Source organism: Manis javanica, chromosome 10 (assembly GCF_040802235.1).
Source record: "Manis javanica isolate MJ-LG chromosome 10, MJ_LKY, whole genome shotgun sequence".
Lineage (NCBI taxonomy): Eukaryota > Metazoa > Chordata > Mammalia > Pholidota > Manidae > Manis > Manis javanica.
In genome coordinates, this window is record NC_133165.1 from 110204449 (window position 1) to 110231195 (window position 26747).

At 45.6% G+C, this 26747-nt stretch overlaps 1 protein-coding gene across 1 annotated transcript in view; it reads right to left on the bottom strand.

The window, feature by feature from the left end:
* FAM227A (family with sequence similarity 227 member A) overlaps positions 1–26747 on the bottom strand; it is a 57521-nt gene that overhangs the window by 28436 nt on the left and 2338 nt on the right. The window contains exons 3-11 of the mRNA XM_073213887.1: positions 21388–21457; positions 20716–20792; positions 19069–19215; positions 14221–14322; positions 13649–13753; positions 11675–11798; positions 9956–10063; positions 7644–7723; positions 1045–1132 (exon numbers count right to left, since the gene is read on the bottom strand). Of these exons, the coding sequence (XP_073069988.1) occupies positions 1045–1132; positions 7644–7723; positions 9956–10063; positions 11675–11798; positions 13649–13753; positions 14221–14322; positions 19069–19215; positions 20716–20792; positions 21388–21457 (901 nt within the window). The remainder of the gene's footprint in view (positions 1–1044; positions 1133–7643; positions 7724–9955; positions 10064–11674; positions 11799–13648; positions 13754–14220; positions 14323–19068; positions 19216–20715; positions 20793–21387; positions 21458–26747) is intronic.

The window sequence follows — 26747 nt, forward strand, 5'->3', positions numbered from 1 at the left end:
CAACCCCTTAAGATCCAATCACCCCTTAAGAACACACCCTACCCCTGCTCCTTAAAACGTGCTTCCTCACCCACGAGCTGCTGCTCCCTCTCTCTGGGGGCAGCCGTTTTCTCTTTCAGGTAATGAAATCTCCTGCGTGGGCCCTTGTCTCCTGAGTCGTTCTGGGGTAAGGAGGGTCACGGCGAGATACCCTTTCAATGATGACATGTGTGAAGTCATCTAAAATGATACTTATCGAACACAGTTTCCTGTTGTGTTTTCTTAGGTTCTGTACTTGTCTATTTGGCGACACTGTTGGCCAAAGGTGTTCACATCTCTGTGACTCAGAGCCCCTGCTCTAAAGCACTTCCTTTATCTAACTCACACACCAAGCTGATATTTCGCCTGGCCTACACTAACTGGGGGCCAGGGGCTAACCAGGAACAGCCCCTTTACGCCAAAGCCCACCAGAATTACTCAAACCAGCCATCTTAATCAGTTCACCTTGTCATGCGTACCGTTTCCCAAGGAAATACCAGTAAAGGCTGTGGCCTGTCCCTTTCCCTTGCTCCTCCTGCCTCCTGGCTGACGCTGCTGCTTCCTGCCACGGCCCTGCGTGGTGAGCCACACCTCATGTTCCAGCAGAACCGTGAGCAACGAACTTTTCTTTCACTGACATTGACCCCTCCACGCAGTCACTCAGCCACCTTTATATATTAACACCTAGGCATGAATCAACTCCTACCTCAAATGCTGGTCTCTCATGGGGGAGAAAAGCAGTGATCATGTCTGAGATTAATTTTCTTCCATTGTCAACAACTGCTCTTCCCCATAGATATTGGCACTGTGCTAAACTCATCATCACAAAAGGAGTTTAACCTGTGCTGCTGGGCTGAAAAGACAATTGCTTCCTCTCATAAGATATTACTTGGTGCCCAGGCCCAGGCTAGAACCACAAATGTAAACCAGGGTGGCAAATTATGTTCAAATAAACCCAAGACACTAGATTTTAGAGATAATAAATAAATCAAAATCCTACATTTCCCTTTTAGGAAGTTAACATACCTTTTGCGGTATTCTGTTTTTGTGAGTTATCCAGTGAATTCTTGCCATAAGAGATTCTCTCATTGGATGAATTTACATTAAAAGGCTCCTGGAGAGGAAAAAAAAACAGAACAAATTTAGTAAAACTAGTAGTGAGAAGAACACAAAAATTGTACATGCAGTTTTCTAGATATTTTTCACTGTTCTCAGCAGAGGAACATGCAGACTTCCCAGGCCCAGGGTGAGCACTCGGCCTTCCATCCCAGGAGCACGGTGGGGAGAAGCTGCTGGCAGAAAACACATGGGCTGGGGCCTGAGGCAGCCTGGGTTCCAGTCCCAGCCCTGTCACTCACCAGCTGGTAATCTTGGGCGAGTCACTGAACTCTCGACTGCCTTGGTTTCCGCATTGGGTTTTATGAGGTCTAAGTCCGGCAATGCACGCAGAGTGAACAAGTGGTCACTCACGGCAAGTGCTCTGTGGACACTGCTGCCACTGTTTACTCAATCCTCACCACCCCTCCTTCAGTAAACATTTCATTGAGCAACTACTAATGTGTCCGGTACTGGACGACTCTGAAACCTAGTCCCTGACCAGGGAGGAAATAGTGAATAGATAATTACACTAAGGTGTAGAAAGTATCACACATTTATTAGAGAGGTAATATAAGTTAGGATTAGGTTTGTATGTGAGTGACAGAGACTCAAAATAACAATGGCTCAAACTAGGTAGAAATTTTCCTCTAACACACTGAAGGTAGGCAGGGATTTTATGGTATTTCTGCCGTAGCAAGTCCTTAGGGATTCCAACTTCTTTCGGCTCATGATACCACCTTTTCTAAGATAGGAGCTTTGTGTTTAGGGTCCAAGATGGCAGTTAGAGCTCCAGTCATCACATTCACATTCCAGGAAGCAGAATGGAGAAAAGGACAAAGAGACAAGGGATTCATATGAACTGTTTTTTAAAGGAAGGTTTCCAGAAATTGCCATGTGGCGTATCTGCATGCATCTCATTAACTGGACCCTAGTCACATGGCTGTACATAGCTGAAGGGGAGGCAAAGAAATGTCATCTTTATTCTGGCCATGTATGTGCCCAGCCAAAAGCCAGAGGTTCTCTTTCTAGAGGAAGGAAACGACAGATCTTGGGGAATAACTAATAGTCTGCTGCAACTAGTACGAGCAGAGTATCACAGGAAGCTGGGGTGGGGAATGTTTGATTCTGTCTGGGGGAGAGCTGGAGGGCTTCCAAGGAGAGAAGACACTCTCGTTCTGTCTTTAAGGATGAGTAGGAGTTTGGCAGTGTTAACAGATGGCCCACCAGGTGGCAGACAAGCAGTCCACCAGCCTCAACAAACTCCTTTGCTTTATGTAAATATACTTGAATGGGAAGGAGAAAGCGGAAAGGACTTCCCATATACCATGCAGCTGGTTGTCCAACAGCTACTGGTTTTTAGAGTGTTGAAGTGGTTACTAGGATCTGTTGGAGCCAGGGCTCAGTGAAGCATCCACTCATTGATAACAGGCCTCAGAGAGATCCGCCGCAGAGCAGACAGCAAACACAAGGAGACCGCTTGGGTTTGAGTTATTAGACCCTCCCACTTACTGGAGAGACAGCATAGTGATGCAGAAAGAACTCAGACTGACAATGTGCTGAGGTCAGCTGTGTGGACTGAGGCAAGTTATTCATCTCTTTGAGTCTATTTCTTCTTTTGTCAAATAAAGATAATAATTACCTACCCTGCAGGGATACTGTAAGGACTAGAGGGGATATATGCAAAGACAATCTGCCCATAGCCGACTCCCCAAAGTACTTTTTCACCCATTCTCTCATGTTGAGATCAGCAAGCACCACTGGGTGTGTGAAGCAAAGTGACCACCACTGGGATCGGGGTGAACTAAGACTGCTCTGGGACCACCCCCCACCGTGGCCCAGAGGGGATGGCACCGTTCTACCACATACGGTCACCTGGCTGCACTGATTCTGCCTGCTGAGGGCTTAGCTGTGATGGGACAGACCAGCAGGGGAGCCTGACTGTGAGCCAATATGAGATTCAATGGGGATGTCCGGAAATGTCTGGGAGGGGAGAGAGCTTTGCAGCCGATATTAGCAGGTATGGGCATGAGCTGGAGGAATTTGGGTCGTTACTGTTAATGATGCTTACTGTACCCATGCTCTGGAACTTGGGAAAATTCTTGTTGAAATGAGTAGACATTCTGATAGGCCATGACTAGACAAAAATCTTTAGGACATCACCTATCCCTAGACCGAATCTATAAGAATTAATACCAATTGTGATACCCATTTTGCAGATAAGAACACAGAGTCTCAGATTTGCTCAAAGCTATATAACGAGTAGCATCACCTAGATGGAAATTTAGATCTTCTGGAAGCAAGCCTAGTGTGTTTTTCTGCTTTTGCTTATGGCTCCATGGTGGCCATGCACTACTAGTTTCCATATTTTGTCACAGATATATAAAACAGGTAGAAATTGTTCTGTAACCCAATGTAAAGTATCGTTCTTTCTTTAACGCAATCTCTGAAGTCTCGTCTTGTATATATAACTACCTATGTGACATCTACATTGTACTTCTCACAGCCATCTTAAGGTTAAAAAGTGAACACTTGTTAGCTTTCCCTTACCCCAAACTCAACATGTTCTATCTCAGTAAGTGGCACCATTCCGCTGCTTAAGCCACACATCTGGGAAGCATTCTTGAATCCTTCCTTTCTTTTTCCACCTCTCCTCCCCACTCCCAAAGCCAACCCATTAGCAACTGCTGAAAGATCTATCTCCAAAACACATTTCAGGTCTGTCTACTTCTTGCTATCTATCAATGTATCCTTTTTAGACAATTACAAAAACCTCCTAACTGTCCCACTCCATGATATTCTCCATATTCAGAAGACAGTGTGATCATTTAAAAATATTAATCAGATCACGTCATCCCCTGATTTTAATGGATTCCCTGAGCACTTGCATTATGTCCATGCTCCTTACTATAGCCCTTGCAAGTCTACAGGATCCAGCTACTTCCCCAGCCCTGACTCTTGCCCCCTTTTCCGCACATGCACTAGGCTATAGTATCACTGGCCTTCTCTCTGTTCCCTGACTATCTCAACCTCTTTTTTTATTTTTGTCTCAGGGCCTTTGCACATGCTGTGCCCCCTTTTCTTGAAGGTCCTTCCACTCAATCTTCTAATGGCTGACTCAGTCCCATCCTTTGGTTCTCAGCTCAAATGGCACTTTCTGGGGGTGTTGTCACATGTGTGCCTTCCCTTCTCCATGTACATAAGACCCATGTCCCAAGGTGAAAGACTTAAGCTGCTCTGTTGGCTTCTTTTGTGGCTGGGGTGCACATTTCCTAGGCTCTACTTCGGCTGTAACGCACCTGCCTGAGACCTCAAGATGCTAAGGTGCAGCATGAGTATGCAGGTGGCATGCAGACTCAAGTTTTTGGAGAGACCGTTGACAGGAGCTGGTTTTTCAAGGGAAGCAGACCACAACTTTGAGTATCCAGTCCCCAATAACACTGGTCAGAGCACAGCCACATACCTGCATGATGGTACATCCTCCTTGGGGGCATGGCCTCTGAAACTAACACACTAACCCTCCTGGGTAGCTGTGTGCCACTAACATCCTTTAATATATTTCCTTGTGCTTAAATTAGCTGGCATAAGTTTCCGTTGTTTGCAAATAAGTACTCTAATGATGATTCCTCATAAGGGCCTTCTTTGACTAACCTCTCAAATATTTATTAAATGAATGAGTGACCCTGTCTCTAATAGGTAGGAACCCTTATTTATAGCTGAGCCTCAGCACAGAAGCCAGATATACAGTGTGATGCATTTTTTATCCCCAACACCAGGCAAGAGAAAGGCCAGACCACAAGGCCAGACTTCAAGTAACTGAACTGTGGCCTCTCAGACAGATTGTTGCCTTTGAAAAGCATATTGTGAACACAGCCAACTACTTCCTTGAACAGATGGGGAAGTGTGTCTGCTACAAACAAGACAGAGGCTCTGTCCTCACCATGGAATTCAACTACTTTCTCCATCCTGGTTTGCCCAGTAAAACTTCAGCTGCTTTCAAGGTTGGAAAGCTTTTGATTATTTCTATTTCTAGGGCAGAAAATAGAATCTTTTAGTTGAGTTTCTGAAATAACTCTCAGAAGATTTTATTTATTTCAGTAAAAAGAAAATACATGTGTTTTACACAGTGCAACAGGCAGGGCAAAAACATTAAATGATATTTTGATCTTGGTCTCTGAGTGACAGCTGTCCCTCTGCAGTGCCTGCTTTGGCTATGCTTTTGGGGGTGGACATTCACAGAGCATCACTTATGCTAAGCACAGGGCCAAGGGTTTACAGAGATGACCTCATTCGTGCAGTTAAGAGATGTTTGCTGAGTGTCTTCCTTGCGCTAGGCCTTCCAGGAGCCAGAGATTTAACAATGGTAAAGGAAGAGGGGTCCTGTTCTCACAGGGTTTACATTCTAATTGCAGGAGACAGACACCAAACAATAGCTAAATCCCACAGGAGAAAGAGCAGATCGTGGTGAGCACTACAAAGGGAATTAAGACAGCCAATGTGATGCTACAGAGTAGCTGGGGAATCAGGAACGGACCCAGGCAATGACAGTGAAACTGGGATCTGAAAGACAAGGAGCCAGCCATTCCCTCGGGAGCTCTGAGGAAAGCATCGTCCAGACGAAGGTGACAATTACTGCAAAGGCCCAACTGGGCACAGGCCTGCAGTGTCTAAGAGGGAGAAGAAAGTCCAGCAGGCTGATGTCTGGTGGAATGTAGGAAATGGATGCGCGAAGGCTGGAAAGAGAGGTGGTGGCTAGAATCTGCAGGGCAATTCAAGTCAGGCTAAGGAGTCTGGACTTTTCTTGTAGTGCACTGGAGAAGCTGTTGGAGATTTTAGGAGAAAGCCTCATCTGGTGTATGTCTATAAAAGACCACTCTGGTCACTGCATGGAGGCCGGGCTGGGCCATCTCTAAGAAAACAAGCCTTAGAGATGTTAAGTAACTTGTCTAAGGCTGCAGAGCCTGAATCTGAACTCATGAGGCCAGGCTCCTAACCAGAGACCTTCAACCCCTTTGTGACATGGAAGTTTTCCAAGGAATAGCAGGGCTGCCAGTTCCAAGGACATCAATGTCCAGATCCTCAAGTTCCCTTACAGACTGTTTTCTAAAAATGATCATCCTCAGAATGTGCAGCTGTTGACATTTTAACATAATATTTAATATTAAAAAGTTTACAAAAGAAAGGCACACCCTTCACCCATCCCAAACATTCCTTTGCAGAATGTTGCAGGGTGGACACCCCCAACTCTGCACCAAACAAACAGGGGAGGCTGTTCTAACAATGAATCAAGCCTCATATGCTACTTGTTAAGAATGAAGCATGGCATTAGAAATGGAGATGTTGGTGTAGAGCTTGAAGATTAGTTGGGGAGCCAGCCATATTACAGTAATGGCTGAAGAATTAACTCAAATGCCCAAAAAGAGAGGGATATGAGCACAGTTAACAAGACTCCAGACCAAGGTCAAGACAGCTGACCCTGAGGACAAGGGACTCAGCTAAGATGGAAGTATGAGTATGTGTCCCCTAAAGCAGGGGGAGCAAATTTCTTCTGCAAAGATCCGGAAACAGTGTGGACTTTGCAGGCCATAAAGTCTCCATTGCAATTACTCAACTCTGCCACTGCAGCGCAAAGACAGTCAAAGACAATGGTCAACCAGTGACCAAGCCTGTATGTCAGTCAGTAAAGTGTTACTTAGAAAAACAGGCAGTAAAAGGCCTCAATTGTAGTTTGCTTGAGCTTTGATTTTTTTCCGGCTCTCCAGAAAGAACAGGCCTTTATTGGTAAGTTTGGCTTGTTTCATGCTACCGATGGGAGATGGTGACAAAGATGATGCAGTGGTGGAGGGAGCGTACCGGGGACAAGAGGAATGGCAGGTAGATAGGCTTGGTGTTGGTAGGGGGTGTGGTGTCTAGGAACCGAAAGAATGCCCGTGCAGCAGGAACCCCAGGAACCCAGGAGGGTGGAGATGGGCCTGGCCAGACATGGCAGAGCCAGGCAGGTCAGTCTACTCCGGAGGCAAGGGGAAGGAAGCCTTCTGAGGTTTGGAAGTGCTTTTTATTTGGGTTGGGAGGAGGGTGTTTCAGAGTGGGAGGAGTAGGGCAGGGCCAGCAGTTTGAAAAGATTGCAGGGGTCCCGAGGTCCTGAGGGAGAGGGAGCCTCCTGCAACTGAGGGAGCTCTGGGGGAGGGAGAGGAGAGGTAGTGCTGGGAGGGACCAAGAAGGGGGCGTCAACAGGCAGAGAGCGAACGCACCCAGCTGTCAGCCAGGCCGTGTTAGTGATGAGGATCAATGGGGAGAAAAAGACGTAAAGCACCGGGCGCTGCAGTCCCCCCTTGAAGTGGTTCCTGTCCTCTCCTCCTAGACTGCTGTGGTCACCCTTGGGCACTCCACTCTTCCAGGTGCATCTGGAGGACCACCATGTCCCTCCCCGAGGTGATAGGCAGACAGTGCAGAGATGTGGAGCCGACTGGAAGTCACTGAAGCCTGTGGGGCTGCAGGGGGTCTGGGTCTGGCTGGGCCTCCCCACTCACCTGAGGGCACTGGGCTTTCCTGCTCTGGGCAGACTTCTGGAGGAAGTGTCTCTTAGAAGTCAGGAAAGAGCACTGTCTTCCTAGGGAAGAGAAAAAGTTGCTTTTCAGTTCCTCCTTGTCCTGGGGATTACACTGAAGACCAGGAGCTCTGAGGCAGCCCCTTCCCCAGAGGCAACAGAAACAGCAGGAGGAGCGGCCTCAGACAAAAACAGAGCCCTCTGTCATTCCACATGCTGCGTGACCTTGGGCAAATTACCTAACCTCTCTGATCCTGTTAAAAGGTTTGAATACCAACTACTCTGCAGCGCTGATGGCCCAATTAAAGGAGATCATGTATGCAGACCCAGTACCCAAGGCAAGCCCTCAACCAGCCTGAAAAAAAAAAGTACTATCTTCAAAGGAAAAACAAAAGATTCAGAATCCTGCAAAATTGAAATGAATAAAAGTTGGATTAAACACTTAAAAAATCAACACTCTAGTACACACTAAAAAAGTAATCATCTAAAAAAGTAAACTCATAAGGTGTTAAATTAATATTCACTGAAATATCATAAAATTTGAAGACAATTCACAGGTTAGGCTTTTTTTTCACTTTGAAATTCCCGGGTGTCCATGACGAGTGCTGTGAAGGTGAACCTATTCAGTGGGGCAGTAAATGCACATGCTTAGAAGGAGCCTGTGAGGGTGCTTGGCCCCAGCTGAGTGGTGGCTATTATAATTTCCATCCAGCAACTGCACCCATCCTCTTCTCCGAGCGCTACCTGGTATGCTCCCCCTGTGCCCTAGACCAGGCTTCTTAAACTGGAGTGTGCTTACAGATCACTGGGCCATCTTGGTAAACTGTGCTGCTGGTCTGGTGAGGTGCTGCAGATGGTGGCTGGGTAGGCAGCAGGCTAGCAGCTTGGCCAGGGCCCCTCCATGCCAGGAGGCCCACCGAGGTGTGAGAGAGCAATGTCTCTTAGGAGATGCCTCCTTCCTTCCTAGGGCCCTTACCTCCCCTAAGGGCATCAGACTGAGGGAGGGAAAGGGTTTAACTGGCCAAAGAGACCAGTCTGACAGCAGGAGGTTAGTTAGCCTGTCTAGGGAGAATCCTGGCTCCCCAGCACTGCGGGGAAGCCTTGGGCACATGAACCTCTCCGGCACCTCAGTTCCTGCTGTACGATGGGATCTCTCAGGAGGACAGGGTGGGGATAAAACAAAACGTATTTCAAACAGTGGCTGGTACAGGGAACAAATCTGTATACATTAGTGTTATTTTTACTATTAATCAAATTATAGCTATGTGCTCAGACTCATATTCTTTGATAATATGTAGTTTTCAGCATATTTAAGAAAAAAGTAATTTCTTTTCTTCTATCTCCCACCCCAGAGGGTCCTGAAAGTTGTCAAGGGATTTGAATAGCCAAATGTTGTCTGCTCTCTGGGTCCTTTTGACCATTAAAGACAAGGCTTTGCTACATTCCTGAGGTGCCCCATAAAGAGGGGCAGACACCCCCCCTAGCTGGAGAAAATACCCAGCTAATCCAAGAGTTTGTCTCCCTACCTTCGCAGTCCTGAGTTTAAATCCTTACTCAGACACCCATGATTACCCATTATAACCCTGTCACTGCTGACATGAGGACTGCCTCTCTGTTCCCTTCAGTGCCTCTGGGTCTCCTCACATGCTGTTCCCCCTGCCTGGAGCAGTAGTTCTCCCTTTCACCTGCCTAAAATACACATCCTTCAAATCTCAGCCCCTCTGCCGCTTGCGGACCCTCCCAGGGCTGGACTGCATGCCCCTCCCCATGTCGCCTGTAATCCCCATCACAGTGCCTGACCCACCATAATATCACTGTGCTGTTAAACTGCCCGCTAGACTGCATGGCAGGGGCCATGCAGGCCTGGCACACAATGCTCTGTCCTGCCTGTGGAGGGCAATAAGAAAGTTGGCCTCCGGCAACATGCTTCTCTGAATTCTAGGTTCCTTTTCTTTGAAGAGGATTTAGTGTGGACTTCAGCTGGTTGTTGTGAGGATTAAATAAAAAGGATACAGAGCCCAGCACAGTACTTGGCACTATTAGACTCCCAATAACTAGTATCTGCTATTACAATGCAAAATTCTGCTCCCACATCTCAACAATTATATTGTGCTGACTCTACCTGCGGTTCCTAAGCATCAGCATTTCAGTCATTGTGATGGCTAGGCTGGGGGTACCTGAGAGAGAACCTGGCCTCGCCGAGGGGCCTTGAGTACTAAGGCCCTTCCCTCCTCCAGCTAGATGGGGGCCAGGTGCGGCAGGCGAAGAGAGCAGGAGGCCATAAGGGTACCTCACCCTTTGTCTGTCTTCTTCCCTGAAACATTAATTCTTCTCTCTGGAATCTCTCTGGATCCAGTGCTGAATAGTCCCAACTGTTATAGCTCTGCAGGCAAGGATATACACCTAAGAGCGAGTGAACAGTGATGATGAGAACTTCCAGAAAAGAGGAGGCAGAGGCCTCTGAGACGCCCCCTGCTGGTCCTGGGGAAGCTGGCCTCCCAGCATTAGCCCCACCCACACTGGTCTTGTGGTCTCGGGTGAGTCATTCCCTCTCCAGAAGGCTTTGGTTTCTTCATCTGGAAAATGGAGACGGTGAGGCCCATTCTGCCCTTTTGACAGCACGGGTTTGAGGCTCTGTCCGCACCACAGCCATGTGAACCCGTGATGTGCTACACAGAGGTGAAGGCATTGTGGTTACTTGTTTTCCTGCCTAGGTCCTCTGCTCTTGCTGGACTGTGAGCTCCCTGAGGGCTGAGTCTTATTCATCTTTGCACCTCCACGGCTTAGTATTAGACTTAGTACATGATAAATAGGCTCTTAGTAAATGTTGGTTCAACATTTTATCACACTGAGCTAAGTGCTGGAAATGGGTTCTCCCCAATATATGAAGGTGATACTGATGGGACTAATGCTTTTCTTTTAAGGAAACTGTTTTACAGTCTTGACTTCTTGGAATCTGAACCCTAAGACATTAGAGGGACCTCACTTTCTCCCTCAGTTCTTTGGTTTCAGAAAGAAAAGACCTAGGATTACTTGAGAAATTTTCAGCCTCTAAGGAAAACTGCTGTCTCCATTGCATGAACTAAGTGGATGGGAAGTTTATTACTATAGAAAGAGGCACAGCCTTGGACAAAAAGGGGAACAGGAAGGAGGAAAACAAAAGAGTCAGAGAATGGGAGGCAGGACTGCACTATGGTCAGAGACCTAGCTTTACAGTTGGGCAGCCTGGACTTGAATGCCTGCTCCCCATTTATTTGCTGTTGGACTTCTTTGATGCTGCGTATGTTAAGAGGACTAAATGGGGGTGCAGAAGAGTTAACATAGCAAGCCCGAAATGCTATCCTTAGAAAGTACTGCTTATAAAGTTGGCCCTTGGCTGGCATCTGGAACTTGGCTGGTAAGTGTTTCCTTACAATGATTCACAACTTTCCTTAATCACCTAGAAGAAATAGATAAAGTCCTAGAAATACGCAAACTGCTGAGACTGAACCATGAAGAAAAACAAAATTGGAATAGACTAATGATGAGTTAGGTGATTGGATCAGTGATCAAAAACATCAGACTGGGACTGTGAGTGCTGCGAGTAGATGGGGGCTACAGTTGGGCCTCTTGGGGTCACATCGGGGGTGGAAGGGTGGGATTATCTAACCAGAGTACTACTTTTGGGTTCGAGAGTGCTGGGTCCATGGACCACAGAGCACAGTTAACAACCAGGGCTGGTATTTGGCTGGTAAACAATGATACACAACTCTCCTTAACTACCTAGAAGAAACAGATGCTGAAACCTGCTCCCTGCAGATACAGCTGGGCCCCAAAAGGAGACTAGGAAGGTCTCAGAACTGTTTTTGAGGAAGCAGGAAGCAGTATTCCTTGGGGCTCTGACCACACATTTTACATTCTTTAATCTCAAGGAGAGAAGAGGACAACTGCCTCAGTGAAGGATAACATACCCAGGCTCAGGGGGAAAAGTGTTTGTGGAATTGCTTTCCCCAGGAGAAAGCAGCTACCTCTCACCTGAAATCCACAGGCTCATCGTGTTACAGATGACAGACTTAAATTCGTGTGTGTTGAACCAGGATTGTGGAAAGCAGCAGCAGAAGCTGGTGTACAAGGCTTTACTCAGAAGTGACGGTAGTCTCTGGGGAGGCAAGCAGAGCTCAGGCAATATTCTAGACATTTCCATATCCAGAAAAGAGCCCCTGACTTCAGAAAGGATGTGTGATAAAACTCTACTGGCTACCATGCTGCCTGCCTGTGTATGAGGGAAGCAATTTCTGTCTGCAGCTGCCCCATATTTCGGTGGACTCCTTACCTTACCCGGGGCCACTCCTCAAACATCACACTATGCTTGGTCAGCAACCTCCTCCCTCCCCCAGCTCCTCTGCACATAGTTTGGTTCAGCCTCTTCTGCAACCTGGCCGAAGAGTAGCCCAGAAGACGACAAGGCACATTTGCCCTACCCAACTTGCTATCTCCCAGAGAAAAGAGCAAGTACTACTTACTGATTTTTCTTCCAAGCACAGGGGGTACTATAGTTGCTTCTTAACTATGGTTGAACTCAAATTATACATTTATATCTGGCTTTATTCATGTAATATTATGACATAAGCACTTCCCCAGGTTGTTATAAACTCTGGGACTTTTTTCAACAGTGACTTCATAATATTGTGCCGAGAGGGCATATCAAGATTTGCTAAAACATCCCCAGTGGGTGGATATTGTCTTGTTTCTAAGTCTTACTATTACAAATTATGCAGAACATTTATTTTTATTAGGCCATCTCTGTGTCTGGCCCATAGTCAAAAATTTGTTTTGACTATGAATATGTTTTGACTGCATGAGTGAAAGCAGCTTTTCCTGTATATTAGATTATGGCCTCCAGAAGATGGAATTGTAATAATAGTTCCAGCAGCTATGGTATGTTGAGGGCTTATCATGTGCTGGATAATATGTCAGATACCTCACAAATACCATCTCATTTAATCCTTAGGACAGCTCAGCAGGAGAGGCATTATTATCCCCACTTTATGGATAATGAAACGGAGGCACAGAAAGCCTAAGTGACTTATTAGCTAGGATAAGTGCCTTTTTGCGTAATTGTATCACATTGTCAGTGTGCCATTTCCCTGTATCCTTCACAGCACTGGGAATTATAATTTTGAACCTATGCAATTTAGCATGCACAAAGGGGTATCAAATGACTGTTTTAATTTGTATTTTTGATTATTGTTAAAGGTTACCTTTTTTTCCCATTTGTATTTCTATCTGATCCTGCTGAAGTTCTAGTTTATGAACTTTGTCCATTGGTCTAAGAATTTGTAAGAGTTCTTTATGTTGTGTGACATACATGCTACCAGTATTTTTGCATAGTTTCTCATTTGCCTTTTAACTTTGTAGTAGTATAAGTAATTTATATAGTTAATCAGTCTTTTCCTTTATGGTAATTTCTTTAGGATCATATTTAGAAAGTCTTTCCCCATCCTAAATCATGTAAACATTCACTTATATTGTTTTTAGCAATCCTTTCAGCATATATATATACATACACACATATATACAAAGTAGATATGTGTATTCATACTTTTCATTTTAAAATTACATGCTTAAATACTACAGAAATATATAAAATAGAAAAAAAAAGTCTCTTATAACTTCATTCCCCAGAGATAACCATTCTAAGAGTTTGGTATGTATTTTTTCAGATTTTTTTCTATTCATAGGCGCACACACATATAAAAAAACATATATATATTTCATTTATACAGAGTTGTATAAATTGTGCTTTACACTTACATATCTATATACACATCTTTCCCAGTGTATAAAATCTACCTTATATTTTGTAACAGCTGCATTACAAGTCAGTGTTATGGATATATCACAACTTACTAATTACTCCCTTATAGAAAGAACAGTAAGGGCATCCTGTTGGCATCAGGAGTGAGTAGATATTCAATGTGATTTTTTCCCTGAACAGTGGAAGCTCACTTTTAAGAGAGCCTCTTCATAGTGGGACCTGGACTCATGAAACAAGAGATTGGCGTAATGTTGGGATATCCGGTCGAACAGCTTCTTCTGGACCTCCTTGTTTGGCTATCAGGAATAAAAACGGAGAAGGGTCACTAGGGTCCCTTGTTGAAACAGTGGAGGGCTGCGATTCTTAAATAAGTATTTCTCTCATGTTTAGGACTCTTATTCTCAAGATAGTTAACCTGCTATTATTTACATTTTATGGGTTTTATAATGTACACAGAAGCAGAGTGTTGAGGAAAGCACCCCCACCCTGAGCCAGGAGCCCCTGACTCTGCTCGCAGCCCTGCCATTGACCAGCCACGTGACATGGCCCAGTTCTTAGAGCTCAGGGAGCCGTGTGACCTGGTGCATTGGGGCACACCCAGGGAGTGTGGGCGAGGCACGGCGGGGCACGCATGGGTGACAGACGAGGCTCTGGTGGTGGGGCTTCAATCAGAGGGGCTTAGAGCCCGTGTTAAAGAGGTTGGGATTTGTTCCATTGAGGAGTAACTTAAGCAATGGAAAAGACCAATCGGATGTGCATTTACCTGGTACTTTTCATGAAAGATCCACCAGAAGCTATCGAGCCATATGGTTCTTAGATGAGGAGAAGAGAGGAACTTCTCTAATTCTCTATCTGAACAGAAAGACTGGAAAAGAAACAAAATTCACATTATTATTGCAATTTTTTTTAAATAGCCACAGCCTCACATTTGAGGGGACGGGGCAGACAGCACACTGAGCAGCCTGTGCAGTGACCTGGACAGGAAGGCGTGGGGCCTGAACTTGACGGTGGCCGTGGGAAAGAGGAGGAGGCATAGTAAAGATGGTACTTAAATATGAATAGCCACAGTCAGATTCATAATCATCTCCACTCAAGACCTGCCTTTCCTCCTATGTTCCACAGCTGGTCGTTGTTACTAATCACACCATCTTCTGCCAGTCCTCTTTGGAGTCAACACACTTTGGAGTCCATTAAAAAAAAAACAAACTACCTTTTAGTGAGTGTGTCTTGCCAATGGATTTCAGCCCCGGGCAAATTCACTATGGATTCAGTGTGACCAAAGAAACGACAGTAGAACGTTCTCGGGGTGAAAGGGTTATACCCAACTTTATTCCCACGGTGGCAGGTCAATCACTAAAATCCCGTTCACTCAGAGCAAGCCTGCATGCAGCAAGCCAGTCTCTGCCTCTGGGCCCCTGTCTTTCACAGTGCCACTCCAGCCTCTGTGCTGCTCTCCTGCAGCCTTGCAGCTGTGCCACCGTGTCTGGCAGAGCACTGGGCAGAGCTCTTTATATACAGTCAGTAACATATTGCCCACACCTGTGTAGTGAGCGAGCCAACCAGGGCCAGGTGAGAATCCTGGCCACAGGAACTTTCATTTTATCCACAGAGTGCTTACTGTTTGCCTTACAAGGCATTTTTACATGTTTTCTTTTAACCCCTACAGTAACGATACAAGGCATGTGTTATTATCTCCATTTCACAGATAAGGAAACTGAGGACTAAAGAGTTAGAGTCATTTGACCAAAGTAATACAGCCACCAAGTGGCAGTGCGCCTCCTTCCTTAGCAAGGAACTCTGAGAGCCCTGCTCTTCACTGTCTGTTCCACCATTCCTTGGGCTTCCTTAGAAAGGAAGTGTAGTCAGAGCAGTTAAGCACAGACTTTGGTACCTGACTGCCTGGATTCAAATCCATCTCTTAACACATATAAGCTGTGTGACCTTGAGTAATGTTATTGAACCTGTGTGTGCTCAGTTTTCTCATCTGGAAAATATAGAGATGGTGGTGTTAGTCCCTACCCTGAGGATTGCTCCAAGGATTAAATGAGGTGTGATCGTTATACAAAGCGCTTAGTGCCCAGCACTTAGGAAACACTCGTTAAGGGTGTGTCAGTTCTTTATTGTTTACTTATTCATATGCCTTCATCCTTTCTAAAGGGATTTCATTTAAGCCCTTCAACAACAGATATTTATTAAGCACCTACCAGGTACTCAGGATGGAGGAAGAGCCCCTGCCCTTGAGGTGTTCACAGGTAAACAGACATTTATAATACAGTGTGGTAGGTGCCCCGAGAGAAGGACTTGAAGGGGATAGGAGCCCACAGCGGCAGCTGATCTGTGCTTGGGGTATCAGAGAAGGTTTTAAGGGTAAGAATGACTGAAGAAGGGAGGACTGAGAGCTCCTCTGAGAGGGGGAAGGCATGTGCCAAGGCTGTGAAACAGCACCACCCAGTTGGGGAACTTGAAGGGGTTTCTGCAGTGGAAACACTGGGCGTGGGTGCTAGGAGGCCAGGCCGGAGCCAGACTATGAGGTGCCTGTGGGATGGGACCGAGGGTTGCTCTGAAACTGGATGGGGGAAGGGCACAGCCAGCACTGAAGAATTTTCAACAGGGCAGGTACACTGTGAGATTGGTGTTCTGGAAAGATCCTTGGAGGCAGTGTAGAAGATGTATTTGAGGGGACAGGGCAGACAGCACACTGAGCAGCCCGTGCAGTGATCTGGACAGGAAGGCGTGGGGCCTGAACTTGACGGTGGCCGTGAGAAAGAGGAGGAAGGCATAGTAAAGATGGTACTTGACTCTACGTGACTGCTTGGATGTGGGACTGAGGAGAAGGGAGGAGACTGGTTGATGCCCTGATAGAAGGTTGTAGTTTTCAGCGAGATAAGGAACCCAAGAGGAGAAGCAGGTCTGATGAGGCTGAGAAGTCTGGAGGGCATCAGGGCAGGAGGCAGAGAGATATGGGAGTCGGGAGCACAGCAAAGAGTTTGCAGGTAGTGACAGCTCTTCAGTTGTGATTAGCTTGCTGTGGAGAGAAGATGCCCCCCAGGGGTCTGTGCAGAGGGTCAGACAGAGCAGAGGCAGGGGTCCTGAAGAGCATGGATGGTGAGGGGGCTCGGTAGGCTGAGGCGTGCTGCCTGAGTGCAGGGAGAAAGCTGCCACAGAAACCAAGGCAGGGAAGGACTTCAGAGCGCAGGGAGTCATCTTCTGGTTCAGTTCTGTGGAGCGGTCACCTCAGATAGCAACAGAAATGCATCTTTGGAACTTGACAGTCCGAGAGGTCGTGCTGGATTGACTGGTGCCGCTTTCAGTGATGGGGGAGGGTGGGAATCCAGGTTGCAGAACAGCAGTGGGAATGTGAAGCCAGCGAGTGCGGGCAGCTCCTCAGAGGAGCTGTGGGTGAGGCTCGGCGCTGGGCTGGGGCCACATTCCTGCCCGTGGCAGCCAGGGCTTTTGTCCCCATGGGGCTCCTGGTCTTGCTTTGGCCTCCAGACTCTCCGAAGCAGAGCGAGGCAGCCGCAGAGCGGGAGGCGGAGGCGGCGGGAGAGGATGTGAGGAGGCAAGGAGAAGTCTGGGGTGGCCCCTGAGCAGGATGGAAGAGGGTCCTTCTAAAGGAGGCACATATTTGCCCTAAGTTCCTAGGAAACAGCAGCAGTTATAAGACTGAAAGCATTCCAGGAGATGTACAGTTTTTCTTAAGGCCTAAGGAAAACATTCCCCAGAGCACCTAAAAAATGGAACATTAAAAAAAAAACATAGTCGTCACTGTCCTGGGCACTACCTACACAGCAAATGGGACACACATGTGGCTGTGCTGGTGTGCCTGGCAAGGGCAAGCAAGGATGTGGGCTGGAAGGTCACACAGCAACAGCAGAACCATGAAACACGACCCATTTGTTCTCAAGGCTTTCCTCCTTTCATAATTATAAAAAAAGGAAGAAAGTGATAATCTTATCACTCAGAGAACCCTGGTAATAACTATGTAGGGCTTCATCCCCAGATTTTCCTGTGTGTGTGCTTATATAACATTGCAGTGTAGTTTTATATACTGATATTTTTCCATTTAACATCATAGCAAAGCATGTTAAAATACACTTTTTATAAGCATTCATTTTAATGGCTAAGTAATGCATGATATATATAACCAAGAAGACTGTACTATTCTATTATTGGTCATTAAATTGAGAATAACAACTACCATTATTTGATAGCTTAAGACATAAAACTAAGTAAGTACTGGGCTCAGTGGTTTTATACACATTATCTTACTTAATTTTACAATAACTCCTCAAGGAGTTATTCTATAGACCCTATTTTATAGAAGAAACTAGAACCCAGAGAGCTACTTAATCACAAAGGTGTACTGCCTTCCAGTTCCTTGGGATTATAAACAACAATATGGTGAGCAGTTTTTCACACTGTCCAAGAGGGGATTTGGTGGCCTGAGTGCCTGCCGCTGATCCACCGCTTCGCTGAGGGGGGCAGGGGGGCAGGCACCTGGCCCAGACACCAGCGCTGGTGAAAGGCAGCTGTCCACTTGCGGACCACAGCCCATGCTGGTGCCTGGCTCAGGAACGCCAGCAGACACCCCTGCCATCCTGGGCAGTGGTTGCCCTGAACACCTCGTCACGCTTAGCAAGTCTGAATGCAGGACACAGAGGAATGAGACAGATGGAGCTGGTGTAGGGACACAGCCAGAGAAAGGGTGGCAGGGAGAAGAGGGAAGGAAGGACAGAAAGGGGACTGGAGGGGATAGGGAGAAAAGGAGGCAGGGTGGGAAAGAAAAAGAGAGAGGGACAGAGAAAGAGAGAAATAGAGAGAGATGGGGGTGCATGGTTCAATGCAGCTATGAGAAGTACACGTAGAAGAGACTAAGAAGCTGGGTCCCAGGAATGGTGGGGTGACCAGTTAGGAGCTGAGGGGACAATGACCAGAGTTGCTCTGGGGACACCAGAACTAATGTATAACCAGGAAGGGGGATGAAGCTCAGCTGTAGGGCTGCCAAGACCATTTCCTGGGCTTCCACCCATCTCCACACTTCCTTACAATTACCCTCACCTCCTGAGTGACCAGTGTAGCTTCACATATGCACACAGGTTCTTCCAGGCCTTAGAATGCTCCCTTCCTCCTAAGGAACCCAGTATGCTCCGGTACACTGTTCTCCAAGTGGGTAACTCACCCCAAGGTGTACGATGGCGCATGGGAAGAAATATTCTAACTAATGCCTACTTATGAAAGGAAAGAAATTAAGTTTCCTAATATACAACAGAGCAACTGACCACAGAACATGTATATCATTCATAAAGAAATGACATCAGGAGGAAGTGAACTCAAAATTTTTTGCTAATAGGACGCATGATCAGAACAGTCTGGAGACCAGCACTCTGGTAGAAAGAATCTAGGCTTTGGAGGGAACAAGGGCTCGGGTTCTAATCTCAGCTCAGACACTTACAAACTATATGGCCCTGGGAGACTTAATTGCCCCGATGTGATCCTGGGGTAAAACGCAGGGATAGCTGTGTGTGTCTGACACATGGGTCACTGTACAGTTGGGGCACAGCTGGGCCCCCAGCTGGGCGTCACTGAGCTGAGCGCCGCTCTCTTTCCTTACCTTGCCACTGAGGGGCTTTCTCTCAGCCCGGACCACATTGCCCACCAGGTCACAGAAGTCCACCCCGTTTGGAAGCTCATTTGGCCTAAAGTTGTGAAATTGTGGGTGCTGGTACAGCTCTGCCTGCGGATTTTTATCTGGTGTTTTCTGAAGCAAAAAAAGCAGAATATGAAAATGGGGTCCATCACTTTGATAGTTTAAAACATAAGGGTATCTTCCCCCCTTTTTTTTTAGTTTAATGCCAATTTAATTTTAGTAATTATCTTCCCCTTTTTATGATGAAAACCACATAACAACCTTGTAGGACCTTGAAGAAGAAGAGAGTGCTCACGATCCCAGCCCCCCTCACCAAACACCTACTGACATTATTTTCCTGAAAAGGAAAAATACACATATACATTTGTACATGTGTATATATGTAACTTCAGTCACTTTACACTACATATATACACATACATACTTTTATGTCCTGCTTTGTCCATTTAGCGTTAGATTTTTCACATTGCTACATTGTTTTCAAATTTATCATTAAAATAGTATATCCTATTGTGAAGATGTCTATGACCTAATTAACTACTCACTGATTACTTCCAATCAATGTAACTGTCATTAATAACTTGGAGCATATACTTCTGTGCCTTTTGGGTTATTTATTATGAATTTCTTAAAATAGCAATATTTGATCAAAGGATATGACTATATGGTTCTCAATATATATCATTAAATGGATTTTTTGAATAAAAAATATAATGATTATAAAACATGTAAAAATATGGAAAGTAGAAAGAGGAACCAATTACTATCACCCAAAGGCACCCATGGGAGACATTTTGAGAGACTGAGTTACCCTCTAACTGGGCTACTGCTCTGACAAACGAAGAACTCAGTGATGAATCTCTTTGACTTGGAGTCAGATAACCTGGGGCCCCATGTCAGCTTCCCTGTTTACTGGCTGTACTGCCTTGGGCAGGACATTTACACCTGCTTGGCCCCCATCACAGGTAGTGTTACAGTTTCCTCGCAGATACAGCGTTTAGGCTTTATGCTGTGTGGGAATTTCCTAGGCTAACAGGTGAAAAGAGGACAAAAATAGCAGATTTCCATATTCTTTGGCATTTAAAGGTTTGAAAACATATGATCTGGGTAGTTTAAAAAGCAAGTTTCAGAGAATCATAACTGGGTAGCTTCGAGGTGGGGGGCAGCAGAGGAAGCGGGTCGGGAGCTGAGCAGGAAGCGGGGCTCTGCCCTTAACAAGCTGCGTGATGCTGGACAGGTCAACGGCTCCTGACTGTCAGCTTCCTGGGGTCTGCATTGCCGGACTAACTAGACCAGCTGAGACAACGGGCCTTCGCAGTCACGCAGCACAGTGGTTCCACGTGAGCCGAATCTGAACTCACTGTTTCTAAGGGGGAATACCATCTAAGTTCTAAAAATAAACAGACAAACGACCTCTGGATCACTCCTCATTCTACCCTTTCGAGGGTTTTATGAAATAATCAAGCCTTAAGATACTGTAAGATCCTATAAAAAGGGACCTCTGTGCTTTTCCTGAATAATCCAGGTACCAAGGATCCCCTCCCCAGGAATAAAATCTATGTCATGCCCAGCAGAAACCAGTTAGAGACAGACCCAGCAAGAGATCCTTACCCTTCTGGTAACAGAAGGTTTGACATTCCTGAATTCCACGTCTCTCCAAGTGTACTGTGATTTTCTTTGACTCTTGTCTGCAGAAGATGGAAAGAAGACAAATAGGATGTGAGCAGCCATGGATCTGTCCACTGTTGGGAAGTAATTATAATTGTGATTTTTCATTTAACCTGAGCCACCAGATGATACTCCCACTGTTAGTTTCACTAGATCCCACCTGTGTGCCAACTTACTGAGCTTCCCTCTTTACTCAATTAGACTGCTTGAGCCAGAGAAGCAGCCCGGAGTAGAAGACAAAGCACGGGATTTGAAATCAGGCCAGGATGAATCCAAGACCTGCCACTGACAAGCTGTGTGGTTCGGCAAGTTGCTCCCTTCCACCCAAGCCTGTTCCCACATCTATAAAATGTATTCAGTGGTGCCTACCTCACAGGCAGGGGCATTACAAAGACGTGCAGGAGGAAAGCACCTGGCACAGCGTGTCACAGAGCGGGTAGTCTCTGCAGGTACTGCCCTGCCCTCCAATGTCTAAAGCCAGATTTCAGGCTCCTTCAGAAGAGGACAAAAATATCCTCATCTGAAACTCGACCATTCCTACTTAATTGCATTTTAGATACTGAAAGAACCAAACCCCACGAAGACACCATCAAGGCTACGAGAAGGGGTTTTTGCCTTTGTCTCCCAAGCTGCCGCGACTTTTCTCTGTTAAAGCCTTCTTCTCCAACTCAAATCTCTCAATTGCCTTCAAAAACCAAAAAGAAATGGGGCATTAGGGATTAACGCAAATCTTGAGGGGGAGGAGGAGGGGGAGGGGAGAGGGAGGGTCAGGACCAGGCCATTTCTTCTGTTGGTGTGCAAAAGGCCTGGAGCAAAGTCTGTGTCAGCCCCTTGCTGCCTTCCTGTAAGTGGCAGGACCTTGGTGGCTGTCAGTGGCACTGACGTCATTCCCTTGTCACCATCAATACATTCCCCCCACCCCCGCCTGCCCTCTCTCATGCTGCCAACCCCCTCCTGGCTACACTTCTGAGAACAGGATTTGCATCAGGTTCCAATCATGGCTCCACAAGTTACAAACTATTGTTTAATCTCTCTTTAAAAGGTGGAGAGTGATACCTACCCTCCAGGGTTCTTACAAGGATCAGCTATAAAGTATTTAATGCATCTTAAAACACTAGCACAGAGGCTACCAGATAAGAGCTGCTCAATAAAGGGCAACTATTATTATTAATCATCATATCCTTGACCTTTCAAGAGATTTCTCCTGATTTAGCTCCTCCTCCCCCACCCCCACCCATTCCTGAAAAGGAAAGAAATAAAAATGAATGTCAGTGACCCAACAGGTTGTATGGATTGTCCACCATGAGCCTAGCACTGTGCTCAGATAACACTTAACAAAGAATATGATTCAGTGTTTTTCCCCTCACAGAATTTACTCTCTCTTCAGTGAGTCAGAAGTCAACATGCGTGGACTAACTGAGTCCTAAACTGCTATGTTTAAGGATTCAAACAAGTGAGATTAATATAAGCTGGAGCAGCCACAGAGGAGTGCCCAGAAGAGGTGGGATATGAGTGTGGGGGGAAATGATGGGGTATTTGTCTCCTTAGCTTGATAAACTGTGATGTGCCTCCCCAGCCGTCCCCCCGTTCTCCTGAAATGGCATGTGTGTAAATGTGTGTATGTGGGGAAAGGGGTCACATCGGTAAGTCTACCAACATTCCTGTGCCAATAAAATCCACTGAGTTAGGCATGATGAATGAATTGGGTGAATGTGTGTTCATGTAGCACAGAGCGATGTCTCTAATGCCATTGTAGTCAATAGCGTCAGGGCCTTGGAAGGATGGACAAGATTTGCACACAGAGAGAGCAGAAAGGATAGTTGAACACTGGAGGAAAAGCAAGTTTTAGGGGTAAAAGGATGAGACCAGCACTGGGTTCAGTTTGCATCTGAGATGACCTCAGGGCCTTTGAGAGGGGCTGTTCCTGGGGAAGGTGCCTCTCAGAGCTACTGAGGACCAGCACTGCTGGGGGGATTCTTCAGATCTACAGATTCATCAGAGAGGCTTATTCCTTAGGTCTTCGTTGGGTCCTGAACTGTTTACTTATTATGACTCCTGAATGGTTTTCTATTTAAAGTTTAAAAACCAGCATATAACTTACATGGCACAAAATCAAATAGTACAGTAAATGCCTCCCTCCTATCCCTCACCCAATACCCTTCACTTCCTGCAGAGCCTTCCAGCGGCATTTCGCTCAAATGGGAGCATACAAGTGCAGCACCCTTTTCAGTTGTAGTTTTTAAAAAGCTCTCAGGGGAGTCTGATGATTTCTTATCACCCCTCTAGGTAGCTGGCACTAGGAGACAGAAAACAGGGAGAAGCTAAAATTCATGAACGCATCATCCGCAGGTATTTCCTGAGCACCTACTAGAGGCCGAAGGCTATGCCACACCAAGGAAGCAGCAGCGAGCAGCGTGTGCCATCCCTGCCCCTCATGGGCTCACAGACCAGCGGAGGGAAGCCAGGGATTACGAGGTGAGAGGTGCTGCCGTGGGGCGGGCCAGGAGGGCACCTACGCTAGACTTGGGGTGGAGGCGAGGGAAGGCCTGTCCAGAGGTAATGGCCTGCGGGCAGAGAGCACAGGAGCATGGCTTTGCTGGGGTAAATGGTGAGGCTGCGGTGGTGGGTGAATAATCTCTTGAGGAAGTGAGACTGGGAAGAGCTAAGCAAGGTTCATGGCCAGAGACGGGAAGGAGACCTGCATGTAGGGCATGGAAGGAATAGAATAGGACCTGGACCGTGTGGGAAGTGGGGAGGAGGACCTGGGACTTCTAAGGGGATGGCCCACTCGCCATTCACACATATGTGTCAAGCACTTCTTCTGTACCAGGCATGGTGCTGGGTGCCATCCAGTAGGGCAGTATGGAGGCTGGAGATACCAGTCTGACTGTGGGTGCCAACTCAGAAGCAACCACACAGTCAAGGCCTGGTGTATAAAAGCCGAGGCAAAGTGCAGCCAACAGAGGTTGAGCAGGGTAGCCCGGGGATGGGATCTGGGGGCAGCAGGCAGTTGGCATCTGACAGATCTGACCAGCTGCCTGGGCAGAGAAACAGAGATGATCCTCTGAGGACCCATCCTGGTCTGACTGGCAGTGAGGGATACCTGAGGAGATAGGCCAATAGTGGGGTGGGCAGGCTTGCAAAGCTACCAGACCTTGCTTTGGGGAAGATAACATCATTCTTTTTCCTAATTTAGAAATTATGACTAAAAATCACAGAAGTGGCATATAAATACATTCTTGTTGTAAAATACTCAAACATTACAGAATAATATGGGGTAAATAAAATTTTACCCACCTCCCATCTCACCCCTTTCCAGAGCTGACCCCATTAACTGTTTGGTCCGTATCCTTCCAGACCTTTTTCCTACATGCTAAAACATACACAATGTCCCTCCTGTGAGCCAGGCACTCTTCTAAGCCCTGATGAAAGGGTTTTCATGAGCTTCGACTCACCTAATTCTTGCAACAACCCTATCAGGTAGATACATTAATGTTACCAACATTTTACAGGAAATTGGGACTCATAAAGGTTAAATAATTTACCTAATGTCACACTTTGAGGAAACAGTAGAGCAGGAATTTAAGCTGTTAGTCTTACTCTAGAGCCCCGCATCTGATGCTATACCCCTCCCACATATACGTGCACAGAGTGTCTTTTAACTTATGTGGAATCATTTCAAATAGTGTGTGGGTGCATATTTTGCTTGTATTCAAAACTCCTTTCTAATCCCTGTTCAACAGTGGGGCAGGGGAGACTGAAGCTAGTGGTCTCCTCTCTGCAGCAGTAAAAAATAGCTTAACCTGTGTGGAAGGCAATTTGACTGTATTTACCAATATTTCACATTTCACTTCTAGGGCTCTATCTTGCAGAAGTACTCACAAATGAACCCAAGATACATGTACAAAAATATTTACATGTTCATTGTGATGAAAATACCTCTGAAATATTCATCAATAGGGAATAGTTAAATTAATGATGCCATATCCACCTACAGAATACTATGCAGCCATGAAAAAATGGGGCAGGTCAACAGTACTGACTTTGAAAAATTTACAAGAGGTATTTACGTTAATAAATCATATTTTTATTTATACTAATAAAAATTAATGAATGAATCAATAAGAGAAAAGGAAAAGCCAGTTGTAAAACAGTATTTATGGTATGATTCTATTTATGTTAAAACAAGAAAACAATAGTCCTAAATGTATGTGTTGTACATTTCTAATGTGTAAGAAAAAGTTCTGGAAGGATACACACCACACAATTAGCAATGGTTACTTCTAAGGAGGGAAATACAGCTGGGGAAAAAGTGACTTTTGCTGTTTACTTATATACTTATAGAGGGTTTGAATATTTAAGAATAAGTATGCATTACCTTTTTAAAATTTAAGCTATTTAAAATTTTAAATATAAGACAAGAAGATTGACTGAAGAGCTGAACTGATTCCAAAAGTCAGCAGTGAAAAATCTGGGGTGAGGGTGAGGCTAGAAACTGAAGACAAATCACTAGGTCAGGACTTGGTGGGAAGCAAACTGTCAGGCGGAAGGAGTCAGGGGATTTAGGTGGGGTGAACTGGCAGGATGTAAAGGAGGAGGGTTAAGACTGACCAGAGAAGCTAAAGAGCTGTGATGGGAGAGGAGGAGAGCTGGGGGAGCACAGTGGACTAAAGGTCAGGCCAAGTGCAATCTGGCAGAGAAGGTCTTCCCAATCTATAGAACTGCATGCCAGCAAATGACTACTTGGGTTTTCATCTGGTCTGAGTCTCTCTCATTGTTTGGAGACACAGATGGTAACATAAGCGAGTGAAGCAGGCGAAATGTAAGATCACGTGGCAACTCATACTTTGCCTCCATGTCAGGAACACTAAATGGTGCTGATCAGTCGATCACTGACATACAAAAGAAAAGAAATCAAACAGACCTTACATTGTTCACAAAAATTAACTCAAAATGGGTCATAGAACTAAGTATAAAATGCAAAACTATACAATCCTAGAAGATAACAGAAAAAAATCCTAGATAACCTTGGCTCTGGTGATGACTTTAGATACAATACTAGAGGCACCTGAGAAGAAACAACTGATAAATTAAAAACTTCTGCTCTGCAAAGGACAATGTCAAGAGAGTAAGACAACAAGCCACAGACTGGGAGAAGATATTTGCAAAAGACATATCTGATAAAGGACTATTATCCAAAATACATGAAGAACTCTTAAAACCCAACAAGAAAACAAACAACTCCATTTAAAAGCAAGGCAAGACCTTAACAGACACCTCACTAAAGAAGATATACACATGACAGGTAAGTACATGAAAAGATGTTTAATATCACATGTCATTAGGGAACTGCAAATTAAAACAAGAATGAGATAGCACAGGACACCGATTAAAGTGGCCAAAATCCAGAATACCACAACAAATGCTGGTGGGGATGTAGAGCAACGGGAACTTCAGTTGATGGCTGGTGGCAATGCAAAATGGTACACCCATTTGGGAGATAATTTGGCAGTTTCTTACAAAACTAAACATACCAGGAATCACGCTCCTTGGTATTTACCCAAATGAACTGAAATATGTCCAAACAAAACCCTGAAAACAAATGGTTTTTTTTCTTCATAACAAATTATGAAAAAACAGAAGCTTTCTTCATAATTGCCAAAACTTGGAAGCAACCAATATGTACTTCAGTAAGTGAATGGATAAACTGTGGTACACCATATAATGGAATGTTATTCAGCACTAAAAAAGAAAAGACCATGAAAAGACATGGAGAGACCTTAAATGCATACCACTAACTGAAAGGAACCAATCTGAAAAGGCGATATACTGTATTGGTTCCAACCATATGACATTCTGGAAAAGGTAAAACTATGGAGGCAGCAGGCCACGGGCTGCGGAGAGAGAGGGTTGAACAGGAGGAACACAGGGGATTTTTTGGGCAGCGAAACTATTCTGTATGATACTATGAAGGT